This window comes from Patagioenas fasciata, chromosome 1 (genome assembly GCF_037038585.1).
Source record: "Patagioenas fasciata isolate bPatFas1 chromosome 1, bPatFas1.hap1, whole genome shotgun sequence".
NCBI classification, from domain to species: domain Eukaryota; kingdom Metazoa; phylum Chordata; class Aves; order Columbiformes; family Columbidae; genus Patagioenas; species Patagioenas fasciata.
This window is the reverse complement of record NC_092520.1, coordinates 145,553,718-145,576,636: the sequence shown is the minus strand read 5'-3', so window position 1 is coordinate 145,576,636 and position 22,919 is coordinate 145,553,718. Positions and strand designations below refer to the sequence as shown.

The following is a 22,919-nucleotide window of genomic DNA, read 5'->3' as shown; positions in this document are numbered from 1 at the left end:
CATGTTATTCTGCCTCTTAAATACCAAAGTGGGAATGTGAGAATCATAACTCTAATTTTACCAGCCTGTATGAATTCAAGACCTCAAAGAGAACATTGCATTAAATATCCAAACAACTCTGTAATACTAGTCAATACCAATTTGTTAATTCTGTTATGAACCCACTGCTGCCCCTTTACTGTCTCTGGCTGTTGTAGTAACATAGGGAAACAACAATAAGAATGCGAAAATACTACAGGCTCTGTTCAGTCTTGATCTTTTAAAGCAAATTAAATTTAGATGCAACACAGAACTTTTTACTTTTCTCTTTTACACAAGCATAAGTGTGGCAAGACTCCATTGTCATCCATTGCTTAAATGCTAACACTCTATCAAGGACATGGAATTCTGTCCCACTGATTAGGAACAGTAATTATCACTCCCCTTCAATTTGTTCATTCAAATTAAATATATGGTTTTTTTCACACCTGCAATGAAGAAAGTTTGTGACTGGTCCAGAAAACATTTCACTTCATCAGCATGCTAACCCAACTCAGAGAAAACATGTGCAATATGCTTTATGTTCCTACCTTGCCTTTCAAAATATTTAACATCAAGAAAACCTGAAAGCATATTTTATTGAAACAATTTTGTGACAACAAAACCATGGTATCATAACTGTCATCTTTGACTGAGGTAGAAATCAACAGGAAAAGATGAAAGAAATTACTGGCTTAGTTGACAAAAATCAATAAAATCTTCTCTCAGAATTAAGCACAATAACTTCACAAAAAAAAATCTAATCTAAATATCACCCTGTTCAAGAGTTGACTGACTGTCTCTATTACTTCCAAAGCAGCTTTCAAGAATTACCTATGTCACAAGTTCCAAAAGTCAGTTAATTAGTAAATATAAATGTGTACGAAATAACCCATGTTCATGTAAAAGGCAGTTAGAACCATCTCATGAGGCATTTGTTTTACATATTATACTCAAATATTAACTTAGAAATTTCATTTAAGAGGAATGAAGGTAAAGCACATCTACAGCTTCGGATGCCAAAATCAGTTTAGTTGGAAGTCTTATTCTGAGAGTTCTCAAAGCTGTACTAGAGTCACAACTACAGTCAGCTTTTAGGCTTTTTGAGTCAACAGCACTAATAACCAGCTGTTTCTACTGGAAAAAGCTAGCAAGACAGACATCTGTACTGCATAGCTGCCAGATTGACTCAGTGTGTGGCCACAGGTGTTGATCATAGTGCAGCAGGAGCCAAAGGAGAAAGACAAAAGGAATTGGCATTAAAAGCTGTTCTAACAGAAGGCATCCAATATTCAAGTTTCATGAAAGTCATTTCAACTGTCAGCTATTAAAAGCATGACTCAGGTTTCTTCTCTGATTTGATTCTGGCTACATCCAGAAGACAACAAGAGGAAGTACGTGAGCTTTTCTACAAAGTAAGTTAAACATTGTGACGCTTTCATTGCCATTGTTGAAAACCGTAGTACCTAACTCAAAGAGGCATGATACAGACAGACTGATATTTGCAAACCACAGTAACATAACATTTTCACTACTGTAACACTTCTGCTTGAAGAGCATCCTGAAAGTGTTAAAAAAAACCCAACAAACACTTATTGTTGTCAAGAGTTTATGATGATCATTAACTTTAGCCACTATGATGCTCCATAAATCGGAAGGTTTTTAAGGAAAACTTATTTTTATAACATAGCTATGCAAATATTTATTTCATTGAGTAGAATGTTACACACACAGACAAATTTCTTTCATTGAGTAGAATGTTACACAAACAGACTAAAAAAAACCAATTAGTTTATTATATTACCATAAGTTCTAGGAAGAAGAATTCAATACAAATTATTACAGCAACCATGAAATACGAGCAGGGAACAATGCAGTAGCTACTTAAAAACCATCTACTACAGAAAAAAAAAACCCAAAACCTAAGTGAAGTTGAATTACCAACAAGAAAATTTTGAAATGTTTTAAGTCTATAATATATAGCTTGTTCTGTTACAACACTGGAAGAAGACTGAAAACTTCAATGAAAAATGTCTTAGGTGTGACACTTCACATATGTACTTAATGAGCAATGTTGATTTTTGCAATGGAAACAATATTAATTCCATTGTCTAGCATATATAATTACAATTCATAGGTTTTCGCTACACAACACAAACTATTCTGTATTCAAGTCAGATAATACTTTACAAATAATTGGCCAAAGCTGTTGTAGAAAATGCTAAGTCATACTGTTAAACACAGATCTACTGTGCAGTGTTTTTTCTTTTCACCTGTTCTATGAAACAGATCATAACGAGGATGAGTGATCCAAGTTACAATAATGTATTTATGCAAGCGGGCTATTAAGTCTATATTGCCACTAATGTCAGAAGTCAGGTTCTGATCTAAAGACCTTAGAAATTTTTTAAATCCAAAAGGCTTTGAAGTAGGCCTGTTGATACTTAACAGAGTATTTGTTGGACATAAATATACTCTATACAAAACTCTCCTGAAAAAAATTAAGATCCTACAAGAAAGAAATTACCTGGAGCATCTTGTAATGATCTTGATGTGAAATTACTTCTTCTTTTTTTTCCTTCAATAAATCAATTTCCAGAATACTATGTTTTTCCAATAAATGTTCCAATTCCTATAAAGTTTACAAAATAAAATATGTGAATTTACAAACATAGACAACCTGTGAAAATACAGATTCAGGTAGTCATTCCAACTATTTCTGAAAGCTACATTTGCTATGTCACGGTTTTGTTAAAAAACAAGTTTCTCTTTTAGTGAATTTTGCCTGTCAGCTAAAGCCTTCATATTAGCTGCATTTTCATGAAGAACCAGATACATGTTTTGGTAAACATAGCAATGGAATGCAAACTTATTGATAAGCATGGATATACATCTCAGGAGAGGGGCAATGAGAAATTGGTGACCAAGAAACTGACCAACGGTGTATAACATTCCATTCACGTGAATACTTCATATAAAAGTGGGAGATCACAAGGATCTCGTCCCTTTTTCCTTATGGCCGACATCAGGAGAGGACCTTGCGAGTCGTCCCTGCGAACTGAGGCCTAGTGAGAGACTGAATCCAGCTTCGACTGGCTGCAGAGTCCAATCCAGGACTTCGGGTGCAGGCTCTGCAGTTGCTGAGACTTTTCAAGATTGGTTTTGTATATTTTGTATTATATTCTCCATTCTTATTAGTAGCATTAATAAAACCTTTTTAATTTTTCCAACTCTCTTCTCTCTGTCCTTCTTTCCCTCCCAATCGTCTGTCCTTAGTGGGAAGTGGGGAGAGGGAGGGGAAAACAGGGGAAAGCGGGGGGAGAGGAGGTTAACAATACATCTGCCAGGGTTTTATTGTCACCCCGCAATCTAAACCCTCGACATGTTATCATAGAGATAAAGGGCTGTGTAAGAAAACTGATTGCAGTCTTTAAATTGAGGCAATATTTTCAAGTATAAAGTATTAAAAATGAAAGTCACGCCCTGGCAGGCATATCCTATGAGGTGTGGCAAAGTACTCTGGGTCTGTCTAGTTTGGAAAAAAGGAGGCTGAGGGGCGACCTCATGGCTCTCTACAGCTTCCTGAGGAGGGGACGTGGAGAGGGAGCTCTTCTCCTTGTTATCCAGTGATAGCACACTTGGGAATGGTTCAAAGCTCCATCAAGGGAGGTTTAGACTGGACATTAGGAAGTATTTCTTTAACAAAAGGTTGGCCAAACACTGCAACAGGCTTCCTAGAAAGGTGGGTGATGCCCCAAACCTGTCAGTGTTTCAGAGGCATTTGGATAATTTGCTTTAACTTTTCATTGTTGTAGGTCCTTTCCAACTGGAACTATTCTATTCCAATTATTTCCACATTTTTAACAGCTTGTTGTGTGTTTCTGCATTCGAAAAGAATCATATTATATGTACTTTTAGCAAATGGTTTCACTAAAAAGGCAGAAATCCCATTACATACCGCCCCAGTAATCTCTACCTGCATCTCCAAAAAGAATACATTTTAAAATGTTCTATGATTTTGCAGAGACCCACTGTAGAAGCCTGCCCAACATGAAGCAATAGACAGGAAGAAGAATGACACTACTGACAATAAAGTTCAAAATTATTTGCTATACAAAGAGCTAAGGATTTTTATTTTTTCCTCAATGCAGCTGTTCCCCCTACCAAACTCATTCCTACTATACATAAGCTGTTGGCATCCTTTCAGTTGTTCAAGAACAACTATTTCTGCAGCCACGCAGGAAGCCAGTATAGAAACAAATTACCTGCCAGATCACTGCACAGTTATTTGAACAAAGGCACAACTGAGAGGGTCATAAGGAGGACAGAAAGAGCAGGTCTGCTTAGTTCAATGCTGCTTTTGGACAAAATAGTAAAAACAGTTCTTGAGATTCAAAGTCTTTGCTTCAAATGTAGAGACACAAACTAATTGTGCAACACCACTCAATTCACAAACTAGTTGCTCCTCTTACAGTCTGTATTCAAGCTTCCCTCTTCTAGCCCTACTCTCTACACACCTCCTAGAATAATCAATCCATTGCAGACCTCCTCACCTTTGGCTCCAGTTACTCAACCTCATTTTAATTTCCAACAAGCCATTTCCTCCCTCCCTAGCACACCTTGATAGCTATCAAGGAACAGTATTAAGAATAGCAGAAATTAAATTTACTCTCCTGTGCCTCAGTGACCTTTCACTAACTCAGATGCATAACTACAGGCATAGTCCTGTTCGGTACTCTATCATATTCACATTAGAAGGAATATGAAAGATTTAGTTACCAGAGTTCCCAGAGGAGGAGGGAAAAAAAAAAAAATAAAGTGTTATGTGTTATGTTCATATAGACAGCCAAGGACATTTTCAACTTTGGTGACCACACACTCTCAAAACATGGGAGAATCACTATACCTTCTAACCACATGTGTCCATGCTCAGAAATCTCGTCTTTCTTTTTTTCCCCTCCAGGAAAAAAAAAAAAAAAAAGGGTTTTTTCCTGAAACTTTGGAAAAATTCAGTATAAAACAGACACCAGACATGAAAAAAATAAGTATGTTGGCTGAATTTCACCAATTTCTCAGGAATTTTTCTAATTTCTACAAAACATGCATTGCAAATCCCTGCCAGTTCCAACTATATTTAAATAAATGCCATTTGAATTTAAAAAATATTCATACCTTTTTCATTTTTAATTTGTCTTCTTCAGCAGTGCAAAGCTTGCTTTCTAGGTTTGCAACAGCTTGTTGAAGGTAGCTCTTCTGTTCATTTGTTCTTTTTGTCTCAGCGTCAACCAAAGCACTGGCTGAGGTAACTAAAGTCTTGTCTTCAATTACATTCAAAGAAACAACTGGAATATCTGTTTGAACCTGATTCATACAAGAAACAAAATGGTAAAGGAAATGGTAAAGGGAATTTAACATTCCAGTCAAGTCAAATTTCATTTCCAGATGATATTACAGAACTTAAGAACTGTAAATACTAAGGTTACTTTTTTGAAACCACATGTCTCTGAAATTGGCCACGCACACTCTCAAATGTAGGATGTGCTGGCCAAAAAGAAAACGCCAACAATGGAACAGTAACTGGTAATTCTAGATGGATCCACTTCAACACTTCTGATCTCCTCAAGTGCTTTTCAAGAATACTCTAGGAGAAGGCCTCAAGGAGGATGGCGCGGTTGCCTCAGTTTCCAATGAGGTCAAAAAAAATCAAAAAGAGATGGAAAGAGACAGAAGTGAAGATGAATCATCTCTCTAAAAGCATCAGGCTTACAGCGAAATAAACTCTCTGTGAATTAGTCACTCTGTTTTCACCCTATGCAGACTGCAAACAGTAGCCATGGAAAGGAAGTACAAATTTTTTGTGCTAAAATAAATGGAAAGTCATCGCGAGGCTAGACCAACAGAATAAGAGTAACTGGGGCATGTCTACAACATTTTGTTAATGCTATTTCAGTGAACTGTAGGAGTACAAAAACTGAAGCAGAGGTTTCTAGAATATACAACCCAAACCAGACCAAACACTAATAATAAACCTACATTTTCAGAAAAACACAAAAATAAATTAGGTGAAGCTTTAAATAATTTGTGGTATAATTAACAAAAGCCAAAGCTTTTTTTCCCTTCTTTTTTTTAAAAAAAAAAAAAGGCATAAAACTTTTTCATATCACAGCAAAGGAACTTCTAAGGAAAAGGCTGGTAAACTAACTCCAGCTTCCACTTTTTCAACTACAATTTGAAAGTCAATAGCACTTGATATTTGGGGAAGGTTAGTGAAAGGAAGATCTCAATGCATTTATTAAGAGAGGTTTGACTGATCTGATTTAACCCATTTCCTTAACACTTTTTATTCCAAACTGATCTTCAAAGAACAGATAGACTTTTCTTTGAATAAGTGTCTCTCAAAGGTGTCAAAGAAGGAAGCAAACAAAAATAACTCAGATCTTGACTGTACATGGAGACATAAGATCCAGTAGACAAAACAGACAGAAAGAAAACTGCACTTTGTGCTCTGAATTCCCCTTCTGCAAGAAGCAAAGAAGAGCTAGATGTCCTAATTCTGCTTCTGAGTACTACGCAAGATTAGACTGGAACTCTGAAAATTGTGATCTTCAAACCTGATATGTTCAAGCTTTTTTTAACATGAAACCTCAAGAGCCTCTAGAGATAAAATCATAGAATACAGTTCTGCTGCCATCGTCTTCCAACCGGTGTAAGATTATTTTAATATAGTTTTATGCCCACCATTTTCCTTTGGTTTTATCCAAAAGTGCAAGGGCTGATGTCCATTTCAAAATAATGTTAAAGGACCTCATCTCAGCCCCCTTTCTCCCTTTAGTAACACTTGCTAATGTTGTATTATTTAGTTTGTATGATTTCCTGCATTAAGAAGAGAGTTCATGGAACCATGGGTCTGGCAGCAGCTGACCAGAATAAGATGAGAACTGAAACAAGGCCCATAACTAGAAATTGCACACATAATTATTCGGAAGTAAAAAAGTGTATTTCTTTTTTTTATTAAGATGATCTAATCAAAAGACTTTTCAGTTTCAAAAAATACACCTAAGCATTAGTATTCTTGAATATCCAAAGTCCTCCTTCCAGAGAACACACAAGCTGAAGTTGCCGGCCCAGCTAAAACAAGAAAGGACACAGGTTATTCGTATTTCACTGTTAGCCAAAGTCAAAAAGCGTAGGATCTGTGGCGGCTGAAGAAAAGCTGATTTTGATCATCCTGCCAGTAATACAAATTTCCTTACCAAAACACCACCAGAGAGGCAGATGAAGAGCTTTCAACACAGAAAATGACCCTAGCTGGCATCAGTCAAAAACAAAAATAAACACTCAAACACTCCCCCCTCTGAAGAAAAATCCTACAACTTCTGGATTTCTAAGAAAATTTCTTTGGTATCATTTGCATCTCAGCACATCTCTTCTTCACTTTTTTTTTAGGCTTTCCCAGAACATGAGGCTGGGAACAAATCCAAAACAGTAACTAATTCATTACTAAGACTGAACTATTGGAGCTGTTCTAGCCACAGTATTTCTGGAAGTGTGAACACACAGATGCTGCTCAAATGAAAAACAATAAGAGTCCGTTTAATCTAAACAAAAATGTGGTACAAATTGTTTAAATAGCTCTACAGAAATGCTTGTAAACGGTTAGATTATGGAAATCTGACTCAATCGTGAAATACAGTTTTCACCATGAGTAGCCCTAGGACTTGATGAGACTACCTGAAGAATAAGAAAACAAGTGCTGAAAACGGGTAGGTCAAAAATAGCCCTAAATATTGATTGGTTCCGAGAAAGACGAGCATTTTCTAATTCAAGTCCTGAAACACGGAACTTTATAACCAGTAAACTGGTTCAATGAGGTGTCACTGCAATCAATGGCAATAAAAATCAACTTGGAAGAGTAAGTCTATTTAATTCTTGTCCACAGCAATTTAGCATTCTCCTGCTAATCTTCAGATAGAAATTCTTTTCCTTCCTTTGCTCACCTAATCATGTGGTTAAAAACTAAACACTTTTACCCTCCAAACAGAAAAGGTCAGTTCTCAGCAGTATTGCAACGACAAGGAGAGATCAAGATCAAACAACTAGGACTGTGTCAGATTGCTAAAAAAAAAAAAAATATATATCTATTTTAAAAGTAATGGTGGAAAAAGTAGTCAAATATAGTAAAATAAAAAATAAAACTAAAATTTGTTAACTATAGTTATAGAAAGATTAAACATTAATTCTTTAATCCGAAAACCACTTAACCACTTGAGAAAACACAGAAGTATGACATATATGTACAGCAATAATCTCTACAGTATTAGGAGTAACAATTTTTCTTAGAGAACCTTCCTGCTATTGTTTCCTAGTTTCATGCCTATCACTACCATAGTGCCTTTAACTTTTATGAACTCTTTAACACAGTTATCTCTCTTGCAGTCCATACCAAAATAGTATGGTGTCTTGCAGTAACAGGATATAAACATCCTTTAAAAACTATTTCACTCCAAAGTCTCTATCACAAAAATCCAAGTACTTTTTGCTGCTTAAAAGCAAGTCAATCTAAATTTGCACAGAAAAGACCCAATAGTAAGATGTTTAATACACCAAGCTCCCATACTGAAACAAAAATTGTGATTTTACCTGCTCTTCAAGAACTGCTGGGTTTATAACAGCTGTTTGAATAGCTGTTGCCACATTATCACTTGATACACTGAATGAGTCATAAGGAATCACGGAGGAAGGCAACACAGAGTGCTCCAGAAGAACATCAGGAGATACGTGGACTTCACATACTAACGCAAAAAATAAAAACAGAAAACACACACACAAGGTGAAGAATTCCAAAATTATTTCTGTTTCTGTAATCTACACCTAGCAAAACTGGTCACGCTAGTAGCAAGTACAGTCATACTAATGTAAGGTTATGTACCTCTTACAATCTAAATGCACTGAAGAGATAATTATCCTGTATACAGTGTAAACTGTATCACTGAACATTTTCAGTTAAAAGTTAAATTCAGATAGAAAGCTTAAGGCTGGTTTAGTGTGTTCAAATTTCAGCAATCTGCTTGAATCCCAGCCCCACATATGGTTGTTCAAGGACAACTGTAAGTGACAGAAAGCTGAATTCTACAAGGCAGGTATTTCTGTCAACTGTAACATCAGAGCAGGATCTACAGCTTGCATAATGCTGAATAAGCACCTTAGAGAAAAATAAACTGAAAATTACTGTATTTACAGACACCAGCCAATTTACTTTTGCCAATATGCAGGAAACTAGCACGACAGAATACGCCAAATACATTCTAAAATACATAAGTAACAAACACCCAATAAAATTATCATTGTCAGTGGAAAACAACTTTATTCGTGAAAGAAGAACAGAATCTGTTAAAAAAAAAAAAGTCTTATTTTTCTCGTGAAACAAACAGCAACAATTAATTAATTTAATTCAAAATAGACAAAGTATTTCCTGTACTTACGCTGCTTTCAGCTGAATGTAAATGGATAACTCTCAGAAAAGGTTAAATTACTTAAAGAATGAGTGGAGAGATACATTAATAGGTATCAGCTGACACTCAATATGCCCATAATAAATGTAAGACTCTCAGATGGCATGCATAGCATTCCGCAAAGCTGTTGCAGTTTTATTTGTTTCCCTACCAATTTTCCCCTTCCAAAAATAACACTTTTAATCACTGTATTTGCAAATCACTTATTCACCAGAATGAGGTGCATTTCCACATCTGTTGGAGAATACAGACTTCAGAAATAAGCAAAGCATAAGTAAGTGTTAATTCCAAAAGTGTAACTACGATAAGATCAACAGGAAAACAAAGTTGATAGCAATTTATCTGTTGACTTCAATGAGCATGAATGTCCTCTGATCAAGACGAAACACTTGGCTGCTTCTCTACACATACCAGTTTACAGTTGGACACCAACATATAGAGATCGATCCTATTAAAATCTTGCCTCTGGTAGTAAGTTAATTTATTCACAGCAACATTTGCATGAAAAAGTCACATAAAGATTCTACACTAATAAAACATTCTGAAGTTAATGTTTTTAGTAAGACGAATAAATGAATTGTCTGTCCAGTGTTATTTATAGATAAGTTGTTCTTGTCTTACCCTAGAAATCTGCCAGTCAATAAAGTTTCCTGCAAAAATGTTAAAATTTAAAGGTATTATGGTGCTATTGAGATGATTTGATAAATTTGGAGGGTAATATCATTATACACACCCAAGATTCACTGAACTTTATAAAGGAGGAGTATGTTAGTAATCTCATTAATTTCCTGCATATCTGATGTTTATAAGATAGAAAAAAGTTATAAAACAAAACACTGAAACCTCTTGTAGTGTTTCTGAGTGTGCAAGAAGAATTCAAAAATTATTTCTAAGGCACCAGTGTTGATTACAGTGAGAAATTTTGACCTTGAAATTCATCTTGGGCTTCTGCCTATGTTTTTGAATGTTGAATTCACTTTTTCAACAGGCTTACGGTATGATGAAATGTTTATTGGTATGTGCGAATTATCTTGTCTGTGCAGTACTTCAAATCAGAAAATGTTTATTAATTGTGGTTGCTGGTTCAGAAAGGGAGAAAAATACGAATGTGTAAGAATTTCCCCTTCTACCAGGACAATTACCAGAGAGCATGTACTTCTTTCCGTTAGTCTTCTCTAGCAGTGTCACCTAATAGGAAAACATTGTTTTTATTCTAAATGGTAAATGTAAGAATAAACTTATTTACTTTTAATCTCTCACGGTTGCAAGTTTGAATTACAATCCATCATACCAGCTGCTTTACAAACGTGGAAATAGAAAGTAGGGTTGGTCCAAAGACCTTTAACTCTGTGAGAAAATATGCATTATGAATATTAAGGAATGAGCAAGTAGTGAAAGAAAAATAATGTGCATTTGTGCAGTCTTGTTACCAAGGTGTCTTTGCTACTATTGTTGGCAAAGTTCAAAGAAGTGCCTGTTGCATTGGGTCTGTTCCTTCTGATTGTTTAACTGAGGCAGAAGCAAGTAGTCCTTCTTAGTGTCATGATATGTGTGATAGATTTCCTTTTTTATTTGTTGTCTTAATATGGGGAAGTACTAAAAAGAATCACTACTGTATGCTCAATGTATGGGCTGTGGAGAAATGTGGGGGAACTACTCAAACATCAGTGTTTTATTACCGTGGATTAAGTACATGTATTTGTAAAGTTGAACAAGAGGAAAATCTATTTAAAAGAAACAAACAAAAACCACTTTGGGAATAAAAACTTTTTATTTGGAAAGATGAGTTCTAAGAACATTAAGGGAGTACTAAGTCTCATGTTTAAGCCGCAGACAAATACAGTTCAGAACTGAAAACAAAAAATTTAGGTTTTTACGAATTCTAAAATAAATTATGGAATATTCTAGTGCCTTATCACTAGTTCACTTGGTTCCCAGAAGCAATTCAAAGAGGCTGAATATTAATTATTATGTCTGGCCAGAAAACTCATGCCTAACAAGCATTTTGATCGATCCTATTAAAATTTTGCCTCTTGCAATAAGTTAATTAATTCAAAGTGACATTTGCATGAAAAAGTTGCATAAAGATTCTACACTAATAGAACATTCTGAGTGCAAGGCTTTTTCCCTTAATTTTGAAATACTTAAAATACTTTGGTACAGCCTAGCCCAAGACTTTTGTGTCACAAATCATACCACAAACTTGTGTGTTACTTACAAATCTTTTAAATTCCACATAAATTTTAAATTAGACTTCATGAGATAGACACTACACAGCTATATTGGACTTAATTAAATTAAACACATTCAAATCTGCTAATGAATTTAAGCAGTATTTTTGAATAACAATCAAAATGAAAAGATCAATAATAAAGTTACTTGAGAAAACACAGTTGCCTTTTTTATTTGTTTTCCTTCATTTCAACAACAAATAAAACTAATTATTCTGTAATGGATGAAAGCCATTAGTGCCAGAAATGAATCAAGAAATATACCTGAAGAACATGATTTATGGAAAGCTCAGACTGAGACAAATCACTGTCATATTTTTAAAATTATAATTAGTTTGCATAATCTGTTCTGCACAATAATACAATAGAAGGCAGAAATCTTTAGGGCCTGAACAACCTATAAGATGTGGGTTGCTTGTTTCTTTGTTTTGGCTTTTTTTTTTTTAATTAATGCTACTGAAGTGGTGGTTCTTTTGTGAAAGCAGTGAAATCTAGACTAAATTCCCACAAGAAAATCAATTGTCCATCAGTAACACCTCCTTAATCTTTTAGTTCTACTAATACTGTACATTTATCCACTATCAATGAGCTTTTATTAATTTCTTAAAATCCAGACAGGCAGCAGGCATTTATATAAATTAATGGAAGTAGCTCCATAATGTTTCAGCTTCTGCTTGGATGCTTTAAAAACTGCTTAAGTAAAAAAGATCATTCCCACCGCCAAAGCAATTAAAAGACTTCATCATAATCAAAGAAATCTAATGGAGAAAGCAGCATGTTCAAGTCCTATTTTTAAGTTTGCTTTTTGTATGTTTTCCCATCATTTGTCACAGACCTTCCATAATCAAAAGTAAGAATATCTTTTGAGTGAAGAAACTCCATTTCTTCTTCCCATAAGATGCCAATCACCCTTTGAAATGGATAAACTACTTATCTTTCATTCCTCAAGAAAGTTTAACGTTGAGAAGCACAGCTTCCCAAAACAATTACTCAGAAACATACTTAGGCTAGCTCACTGCTGCTTACTCTTTCATTGTGTATACACACCCTTCTGGGTACTAATACTTAGAGTGAATAGAGAAGGACATCAATAGATTATTAAGAATTTTTATTGTGATTTTTTGAATACCTGTAGGAAATGCTGCCCAAGCAATAGCAGGGGATGTAGTTTGCTTTTCACCATTTCCACACTCATAACTCTCTGCTGCCTAGAAACACAAAAAATAAAGTTACTTATTTTACAAAACACAGTAAATTCTATTTAAAAGTTGTTAATAGTTAAATTTAAAAATTCAGTCATGCAAATAACATACCTCAAATCCTCCAAAGTCATCATCATCCATCTTTCAACAGGTACTAGAATACAGTAGAAAACTTGAATTAAAACCAAAAAATACTAAATTGTCATACCCCCCTCACTCATAATGTAGCAATACAAACTTTGCAAAACTAAAGTTATGGCGTTAGTTTTAAAGGACAGTCTTGGGTAGAACAAGTCACTGCAGTCAAATCCTAAAAGCCTAGCAATATGAAGTAATACAATGCTCTATACCACAGGAAAATGGGTATATTTCATTGGCCAGTCTCAAAGGAGTCAAAATACAAAATGATTCAGGTATGTGTACTTTAGTTACGTGACAGATGAATAGAGACCTTCACTTGAATACAACTGCTACCTAGCTCATCTATGTGCCCTTCATAACCTCATCACTTTCTCCTTTAGAAATGAGTATTCAGTCTTTCACCCAAGTACTCTTCTCCACAGGTTAACCGAAGTCTTTCTAATTAACAAGTTCTACAAAAGGTCAAGGGACCTAAATAAGAACTTCTTCACATAGAGGATGAAAGGGCTAGAACTGCAAGATCTCTCTTAAGAAGAACTTACTTATTGATCAAGATAAATTAAAAAAATCATTTTACAATGGAAATCAAACACCTTCATGGGAAAAGATAAGCACTGCTCATCAGCATTGTCAAACATCTTTGAAAGCAAGACTATAGAAAATGTTTTCCAAGACAGGAAAACAGAAAGATGGTACCATACCTACTGCTCTTAAGTATAGCAGTTAATTACCTCAACCCCAGTATGTCAACAAATGGTACCAAAAACAGCAAGTAACTTAGTCTGGCTACATATTAAAAAAAAGGATCCAGGAAGTGGGATTTCTGAAAATCAGATTCCAAGATGAAGTATTTTCTTCTTTAGTAAAGAAGACAGATCCAATTTAATGCAACCATGATCTACCATGTACTTCATAGTTTTGTGTTTATGATTTAAAATATAAAAATATTTTCCATTGTTAAGTTGCTTTTCCAAATCAGCACTGTAATTAAATCCAAAAAGATTTCCTGCTTTTCCCATCTCTTCTTAGCTGTCTGGCAACATCAGCACAAACTACAACTTAGAAAAAGACTGTGGTGAATTTCTGGAAATTTTTCTGCTACCACAGAGGTCCTTCTCTAGGTTTCATGGAGAGGCTGATTTAGATTTTACAAACTGATCAGCATTTTTGAGTCGTAGCCCTGAATTCTGTGGCATTTTGATATATTTATAGTTAAATTGCAGTTCCTTTTACAAAAATGCAGGATAAGTTATTCAGCTAATTAAAGTAACTCAAGATACACATGCCTGTTCAAAGAAGGGTATTATGCATCTTCAAAAAAAAATCATTCCGATACTAAAAGATGATCCAAAAAAGTTTGGGTCTTTATAGAATGTCAAAAGGTTTGTAAAGTTAACTGACTTCCCTCTACAAGCTGGAGAATCTTCTATTACTGTGAAAGCACATGCTCAGAAACAGAAGAATTCAAAGTGTTTGGAGGAAATCTCCAAATTAAAGTATTAGATTGCCAAAAGGGGACATTTTCAGTTTATATCTACTGCTGAAAATCACTACCAAGAAAGACTTCAATTTAAGCACTTATCTGCCAAAATTTAACAAATTAATTTCCAATTCCTTATTGATGAACTTTATTTAAATCACCACTATCATAGTGTAAGCAGGCAGATTTAGTTAAAGAACAGTTTTGTCCAATATTCACATGTGGTATAAGAACTAAATATCTTTTTTAGGGTCTGCAAGGTGTTTTGCTGGTTTTGTATTAGTTGGGTTTTGTGCTGTTTTAGTTCTTAGAGAGAAAGAAGGCAGTTGGGCATTTTCCCCATCAATGTTAAACTTAACAGATCAAATATTCATGCATTCCATTAACATTCAAAGCTTTAATATACAGGATGTTTCAAAGAGATGGACCCAATTTAAAAGCAGTATATTTCACAAGAGCAATGTTACAATTACACCAAAATGGTTTACTGAGTTAGCAAGTTTTAGTGATCTTTTTATAAGTGCTCTATGTTCCCTCCACCTGCTGTACTGACAACATCGAGACATTAGTTAAATTCATTTAATTCATTGAATTTGTCCCAAACTCCCCTGAAAGTGTCTTCTGAGGTGACTGCTGCTGTGATTCTGTTTTTGAGGTCGCCCAGATTAGTCGCTAATGGTGGCACAAAAACAGTCTTTGACATATCTTCACAGGAAAAAGGCACGATGCGATTCATTTTTTAAACACCCTGTATAACTCATACAAATAATGCATGCACACACAAATGATAGCAATGGAAGTTGTACAGGTAGAACATCACTGCTGAAGCAGACAGCAATGTGCAAACAACTGAGAAAGCCAATGTATTCATGCTACCTGCTACTAAACGCTACACAAAACAGACTGGTAATTTGCATAGGTACTGCAAAATGCAGCAACCAAGGAGCAATCACAGCAGTCAGCTGGAGAAAGAGGGGCTTTAGAAAGGTAAATAGGTATTTTATCTATACACTATGTATAACATTCACAGGTCCTACAGGTTCTACCCAATGTTACTTCAAAGGACCATTGCAGGTTTTTTTCACAAAGAGCAGGAGACATTATTCCCATCATCTTAACTGGAGAAAGTACATTCCATACTCAGTACTGTGTTTTAAAATGACAAACTCAAACAGGTTTGGTGGAGTACAACAGGAATTAAAGCAGTTTTGGAAAGGCACACTAAAACGGAGAGTCTTTTAAAACAATGCAAAGGCAAACAATATTATCTATCAAATAAAAACTAATGTTCTAAGAAGTGATTAACTACTTTCATTTATCATCAAATGCAGCACTGACACCGGGCAGTAAAGGACAGAAGCCTCTGAAGGCAAAATGTTTGTTAAACACCAGTGAGGATTTCCAGGAAGGCAACATAAACTCCTACAAGAAAATTTATAAGTACTTGTGTATACATAAAACAGAAGTAATTTTTGATAGAGAAAAAGGATGTGGGGCATAAAAAAAAGGGAGAACAACCTGTTATTGAATCCATCATCTTTGTTATTACATTTCATATACAGTTTTTGTAAGTCTGGTAATGATCACAAGACTATTTTGACCTAAGATTACCTTACCCCACAAATTTTAACACAGACATTTTATGAATAGCATGATTAATCTATGAATTATTCCACACATCATTTAAATGGAATAAAAGAGAAACAGACTCCAAGCAAGTCTTAGTAGTATCAATGGTGTTTTCACACCTAACCGCTAATCCTCCAATTTCCAGTTCTTCAGAGATCCCACAGGAATTCTGAGCTAAGTGACTGTCAAACAGCTAGCAAGGACTATTTGTTATTTGTCTATGTATAACATATATCCGTACATGTACATGCACCTCTGTTTTCAAAGGCAAAACTAAGTTTTTAGTCCATCAAAAAGAAATCCTGATTTGTTTACAAGCTTTGTTTGCTGTAGGAAAAAGAAGACAAAATTCAGAATGAAACTGGCAAACTTAGTACATATCACAAGTAAGCAGGAAGCAAATTAGGATAGAAAGCATGGATTAAGTTCTGAGAGATGCTGACACAGGGCACTTCAAAAACTCAAAGGCTGAAGTGTTCTTTCCAAAGACTATTAGTGCAAGGCCTCTTACTGGAGGATGTCTTTCCAAAAAGATGTTTATTCTTGCATAAAAGAGTGCTTTCTGCAAGAATGGAACTGGGCCACACCAATGTTTTAAGAACTGTTTAGAAGAAAAATTAATCAAGCCTATTTTTAGCTAGGAGTCTTTCATAGCCCTCAAAAGCACTTGTTCATTTAGCTCTAAAAAATGTTTGAATAATTTGTTATAAACTTAACTGAAAACAATGCTGAAGATATGACCAAATACACAATTTCTCAATTCCACCCCTTATTCTGGGGATGGAAATGCTTTTCTGGTACAAATAAACAGCAGAACTAGACTAACATCTCACACAGAACTGCAACAATTTCAGGACAAGCATTTTTCAATCAATCATCTATTCCAAAATGGGTCATCAGACTCTTATTTCCTCACAGACTAGGAACATTATTTGTGGCACTGGAATAGGAAAAAATACATTAAGTGCAGACAATCTGCAGAAGGATTTAAAAAATAGCAAAAAACTGAAACAACCCACAGAGTCTTACCATGACTAAATGTGGTCTCTTAAAATATGCCTGATACTGGAATTAAGTAACTGTAAAATTGGGCAACAAGAAGTCAACCTCAAAATTACAGATTCATAGAAATTACAGTTGGAAAAGACACGGGAGGTCATCCAGCCCAGGACATTTCCAAAACATTACAGTTCTCAAGACAGTTATATCCTAAAAGGCTTGAGAAGCTCTCCAGTCATACTCCTGTGACAAGAAGGAAACTTTTTATGGATCACAAATGTGTAAGCCATTGCATTTTCAGTAGATTTTTATATAAATAAGTTTGTATTCATCAAACCATGCAACAATTTAGGTCAGAATTCAGACCAGCTGGTCATTCAATTCAAGCTCCTGCTCAAAGCAGGGTCAACACTATATTCAGATCAGGTTGCTCAAGACTTTCTTCTCTATGACCAATAACAATGCACGATGAATGTATTCAGTAAAACAGATAGCTGTGAGTATCTGAGGTGCTCTCCTACATAAAATGCAGTCACCAAAGCCTGACCATCAGCTTATGGTCATGAGAACTTCGTGAAATGCACTTACCTAACAGACATACCAAAATCATGTTTTTATATATAGGAAGATCAGGACTCATTCACAAGGAATAAGACAGAAAAATGTAAGCTGGGAAAAAAGCCCCTCTTCCCCATTCCAGCTGTAAGGAGGATGAATGTTGTAATCCTACCAGAAATCCCAGTATTCTTTATATCCAAAAGGCAAAATTGGTACAGAAACCAAATGGTGAATTAAGAAGGATTCTTCATTCACTTACACATCTGTCTCTGGTTAGTAAGAATTCAAAGTAATCAAGTCCTGATCTATTGCTTGATAAATAAAACATAGACTTGCCTTAGTAATAAAGACAACTAATTTTGCCAGGTACATTCAACTGCAAACTATATTACCTGGCCTGTAATTTTGAGTAAGCAGCTAACTTATTTGCAAAATTTTGTACATTTTAAAGGAACAACTTAATGGACCACATTGCTGTTTGTTTTGTCAGAACAGCATGTGTGGAGCTGGCTGAGGGTGGGGCTGCTGCATTTGTCTTTCTGGCAAACACTGTCAGTGGTTAACCCCTACCTATGACAATGTATCGGTTTTACTTTGCATGTTTATGCTTACTAAATGACTCATTCAATGTGCCCAATCTAAGACAGGCTTATTAGCTGTTTCCTCACCGGACATAACATAGACCACATTATTTGAAGAATAATCTTTGGCCAAAAGTGCAGGCTCCAAACAGCCTATCCAAGATAGGTTCAGAATTAAAAAAAAAAAAAAAAAAAAAAGAAGTCATTTTGAAAGCATATATACTGGCAATACCTCTGTAATAAAGAGCAGAACAGATGATAAATTTCTGTATTGCAAAGTTCTAACCAGCTCACATGCACTTCTTCTCATAGCTCTTCTGCCAAAACTCCCAGTACTCTCAGTAATTTCAAAACAGGAACAAAGTTTTGTCTTTTTACCCAGCTGATATAGACTCTTCTCCTGATCTATACCAATGACAGGATAAGCATATTGCACCTTAACTTACAGTAGGTACTAAGTCACTAATTAGAAATTTTTCATTACAGAATACACATATCACAAGGGATGCATAGCCAAGAAAGACCAGAATATGAACATACAGCTCAGTGGAAACTGAAATAAATTTACAGCACCTGTAAACTTTTCAAAAAAAAAAAAGAACTTAGATTATTCACTTCACTCCTGTTTGAGATTTCAGCACTAAAAGTAAGCCGTTTAATAACACTTAGATCATAAATAGAGGAATGTGGAGAGTCTCTGGCTGTGTGCTGTGAACAAGCCAGGGCTTGATGCGGCTGTGCTACACGGAAGGATTTCCCTGAGACACCAGAGACAAAAGGAAAGTGAACAGAGGCCGCTCTGCCCTCAACCCAGGCTGCAGGAGGGGCGTTGCCGCTGCGCATGAACAGTCTGTGAACAGTGCCCTGCAGCCAATCACCATAGTGGGGGGGATGAGTGACTGTGAGTGTAACCAATTGTAGCCTGCGCTTGCCGCATGGCCTTTTGGTAGAGAGTATATAAGGCTTGGAAAAACGTGGTCTCGGGGACATTGATATTCAGTGTTGTTTAAGAGTTCATTAAAGAGTACGGATGGTAAATTCACATTGAATTAGACTCCTTACTCTCGCCCGGCCCGCCCGTTCGATCAAAGAGCTTATGCCGGCGTCTGGATTCGTCGAATTTACTACCGCCACATTTGGTAGCAGAGGATGGTTCGTTAGCAGAGCATAACGCTTCGGATCTACATATGGTAGCAGAAGGATGGATCGTTAGCAAAGCATATCGCTCCGGATCGAAATTACTGCGGTGAGCAGCGTTCATAAAAACGGAGCCAAGCCGGGGTGTGGGATAGTGTGCTTAGTCCGGTATCAAAAGACGGGCACCAGTCGAGCTGGCCACTCGCATCCTACGTTAAGACCGCGCTGATAAGATAATGGATATTGAAACAGCCGCGGCACTGCTGACGACTATTCTCTCTAAGAGAGGTATTGAATCGTCACAGGAAAAGCTAATCACATTGATTTTTTTAGCTCAGAAGTGGGGACACTTTGGGGAAGTTCCACTTTTGTTTTCCCCAACGGAATGGAGATCAGTGGGGGACACTATGTGGGACAAAACTATCAGAGGGGTAGAAGAGAAAGAAATTAAAGCTGTGAGAGAATTGTGGAAAACCGTATTAGAATCATTAGAAGTTTTGAAATCGGAACAACGTGCCGCCCTAAGAGCCGCGGAGGCGCTTGTCCCAGAACAAACCTGGACTGATAAAACTTGTCGTCCAAAAGAAAAGAGGGGCCTGTGGGCTACTCTGTGGGGTCTGCCTGCCGTTCGGGGTGGTCGCGGGGTCCCGGCTCAGCCAATACTTTCACAATCCGATCTGCAACGCGGATTAGAAACTGCGCGGCTCGTAAACAAAGAACCGGAAGTTTCCCCCTCCGAGTCTCTGGGGCAATGTGCCAAGAAGGCGGAAGTGCAACTAGTCGACTGTCCGGATGTGGGAGGCCCTGAGTGCCGCCCTCCTCCTACCGCTCCGCCTCTGCCCTGCCCCGAGCCGGACGCCCCACCTCCCTCCGAGAAAAACGTGGGGGCCCGGCCCGGACCGGCCGCGGCGCAGCCGCCGGGGCCGGGGCCGCCTCAAACTTTGCCTCCGCAAGCACCCGCGGAAGTTTTTTGTGAGCCTCCTCCTACATCATTGGGCTCACCCCAAGCAGTAGAGCAGTTACTGCAAGTCATTACCAACAAGCTTGAACAACTTAAGAGTGTCAAATGTAGAGAAAAATAAGGAACAAATTGAGTTTCAAAAACCAGCTTGCCCTTCACAAACAATGCAATCAAAGGTGCCTATAGACTCTACTGACCAGCCGCAGCCCCGACGTAGCAGATGGTCAGGGGTCATCAAAGATGCCATTCTAGAAGGTGATTGGTCTCCAGCAAAATTAGCCCTACTGGTAATTCAAAATATGAACACTCAGACAGCGGTATGGGAACCACACGATTGGAAAATTTTGCAGCAAGCAAAACAAACAATCACCAACTATGGTATACGTTCAGAAGCGACCAGACAAATACTGCATTGGATTTTTACCGCTGACTTATTGTGTCCCATGGACTGTCAAAATTTAATGCGCCTATTATTAACTCCAGCGCAATTCCTCCTGTGGGAATCAGCTTGGTATCAACGAGCGCAGCAAGAAACAGCAAAACACACCAGTCCAAATGACCCATTAACCAATGTGGTACCTGATGCCTATACAGGTCGTGGACAGTATGCTACCATAGAAGTTCAACTGCGATTTACAGCTGAAATTCACCGAAAAGCTGCACAACTTGCCCTAGATGCCTTCTTAACCTTACCGGGACCATTAGCTCCCTCATTCAGCGGAATACGCCAAGGCACCACAGAAGATTTCTCACATTTTATTGACCGGCTACATGAGGGAGTAATGCAAAATCCGGACTTATCAGAAGAAATGAAAAATCAAATGTTTCGGCTGTTAGCTTTTGATAATGCAAATTCAAAGACTAAACAAATATTAGCAACTCTGCCACCAGGATCATCAGTAGAACAAATGCTGACACGAGTAGCCAGATCAGAAGAACACCGAAGTGCAGAGGTGATGGCTGCCGCTTTCGAAGGGGTCATGCAGAGATCTCTCCGACAAGTTAGCCAGCAAGTCTCATCTACAATGCAACCAGTTGTAGCAGCAGTTCAGCGATCAACAAATAAATTCTGTAAATCATCATACAATTCCTGTCATCGCTGTGGAAGTAAAGAACACGTCCGAACGAACTGTACTGCAGCAGTTTGGTGTGACAGATGCCAGTCTAACACTCATGCTACAAAAATTTGCCGGAGATCGGGAAACGGTCAAGTGAGCGCGAACGGAGTGCGCGCGAGGACACAAAGAACATCTCCGAACCTGTATCCCAATCAGCGACCAACCGTGAACCAGGCTTCTTTCACCTCAACAAGCCAAGCACCGCAGGAAGCCTCGGAGTTGATGTGGAGACAGCAGTAGATATAACATTGACCAATACTGCAATTCATAGAATACCAACTAATGCTAAAGGACCTTTATTTAGACAAGATAGTCTCATTGGAGGCCTATTGATTGGCCGTTCTTCTGCTAGTATCAAAGGTCTTATAGTAATACCAGGTATAATTGATGCAGATTTCACAGGAACTGTTCAAATCCTGGCCTACACTCTGCATCCGCCAATTTTTATTCCTTCTGGGAGTAGAATAGCTCAGGTAGTAGCACTGGAAAACTGCCTACCAATGCTTCCAGGAGTTCCTCCAGCATCCTCAACAGAAAGGCGTGATAAAGGATTTGGATCGACAGGTCCTGCAGTTTGCTTCACCTCATCAATGACTCAGCGTCCCATGTTACGTGTGCAACTATTTCAGTCTGATTCTACTGTTGTTGTAGAGGTAAATGCAATGCTTGATACTGGAGCTGATGTCTCCATCATTAGTCAATTCAAATGGCCACGAAATTGGAAACTTCAAAAATCAATCTCTTCCACTGTAGCTGGAGTAGGGGGTCAAACTACTCCAAATATAAGTGTTGATCCCATTTCCATTAGCTTCCCTGAAGGTCAATGTGTTACCCTTAGGGTGTATGTAATGGAATTGCCAAGCAGCCTTGAGGCGCTTATTGGCCGTGACGTCTTGGGGCAACTTGGTGCTGTGTTAACTACTTCACCTTTTCCTTAGTGGTCACTGGAAAGCAGTTGCCCAACCCTCCATTGACCTGGTTAACAGATAGCCCAGTTTGGGTTGACCAGTGGCCATTAACAGAAGAGCGACTGCAAAAGGCACGTGAATTAGTAGAAGAGCAATTAGTTGCAGGCCATATCAAGCCTTCTACTAGTCCATGGAATACCCCAATTTTTGTAATACCAAAAAAGAGTGGAAAGTGGCGATTATTACATGACTTGCGAAAGGTAAATGATCAAATGCAAGCCATGGGTGCTTTGCAGCCTGGATTACCATCACCTGTAATGTTACCAGAAAATTGGCATATTCTAATTATAGATTTAAAGGATTGTTTCTTTACCATTCCTTTACATGAACAAGATACACAGCGTTTTGCATTTACACTGCCTTCAGTAAACAAAGCGGAACCAG

The 22,919-nt window shown here is 37.2% G+C and overlaps 1 protein-coding gene across 3 annotated transcripts in view; it reads right to left on the bottom strand.

Moving 5' to 3' along the window:
- CCDC91 (coiled-coil domain containing 91) overlaps positions 1–22,919 on the bottom strand; it is a 148,435-nt gene that overhangs the window by 98,830 nt on the left and 26,686 nt on the right. For all 3 annotated transcript variants that reach the window (XM_071816941.1, XM_065842937.2, XM_071816936.1), the window contains exons 2-6: positions 13,075–13,117; positions 12,891–12,969; positions 8,659–8,810; positions 5,191–5,379; positions 2,546–2,650 (exon numbers count right to left, since the gene is read on the bottom strand). In XM_071816941.1, coding sequence (XP_071673042.1) covers positions 2,546–2,650; positions 5,191–5,379; positions 8,659–8,810; positions 12,891–12,969; positions 13,075–13,104 — 555 coding nt within the window. In that variant the 5' untranslated portion in view covers positions 13,105–13,117. The remainder of the gene's footprint in view (positions 1–2,545; positions 2,651–5,190; positions 5,380–8,658; positions 8,811–12,890; positions 12,970–13,074; positions 13,118–22,919) is intronic.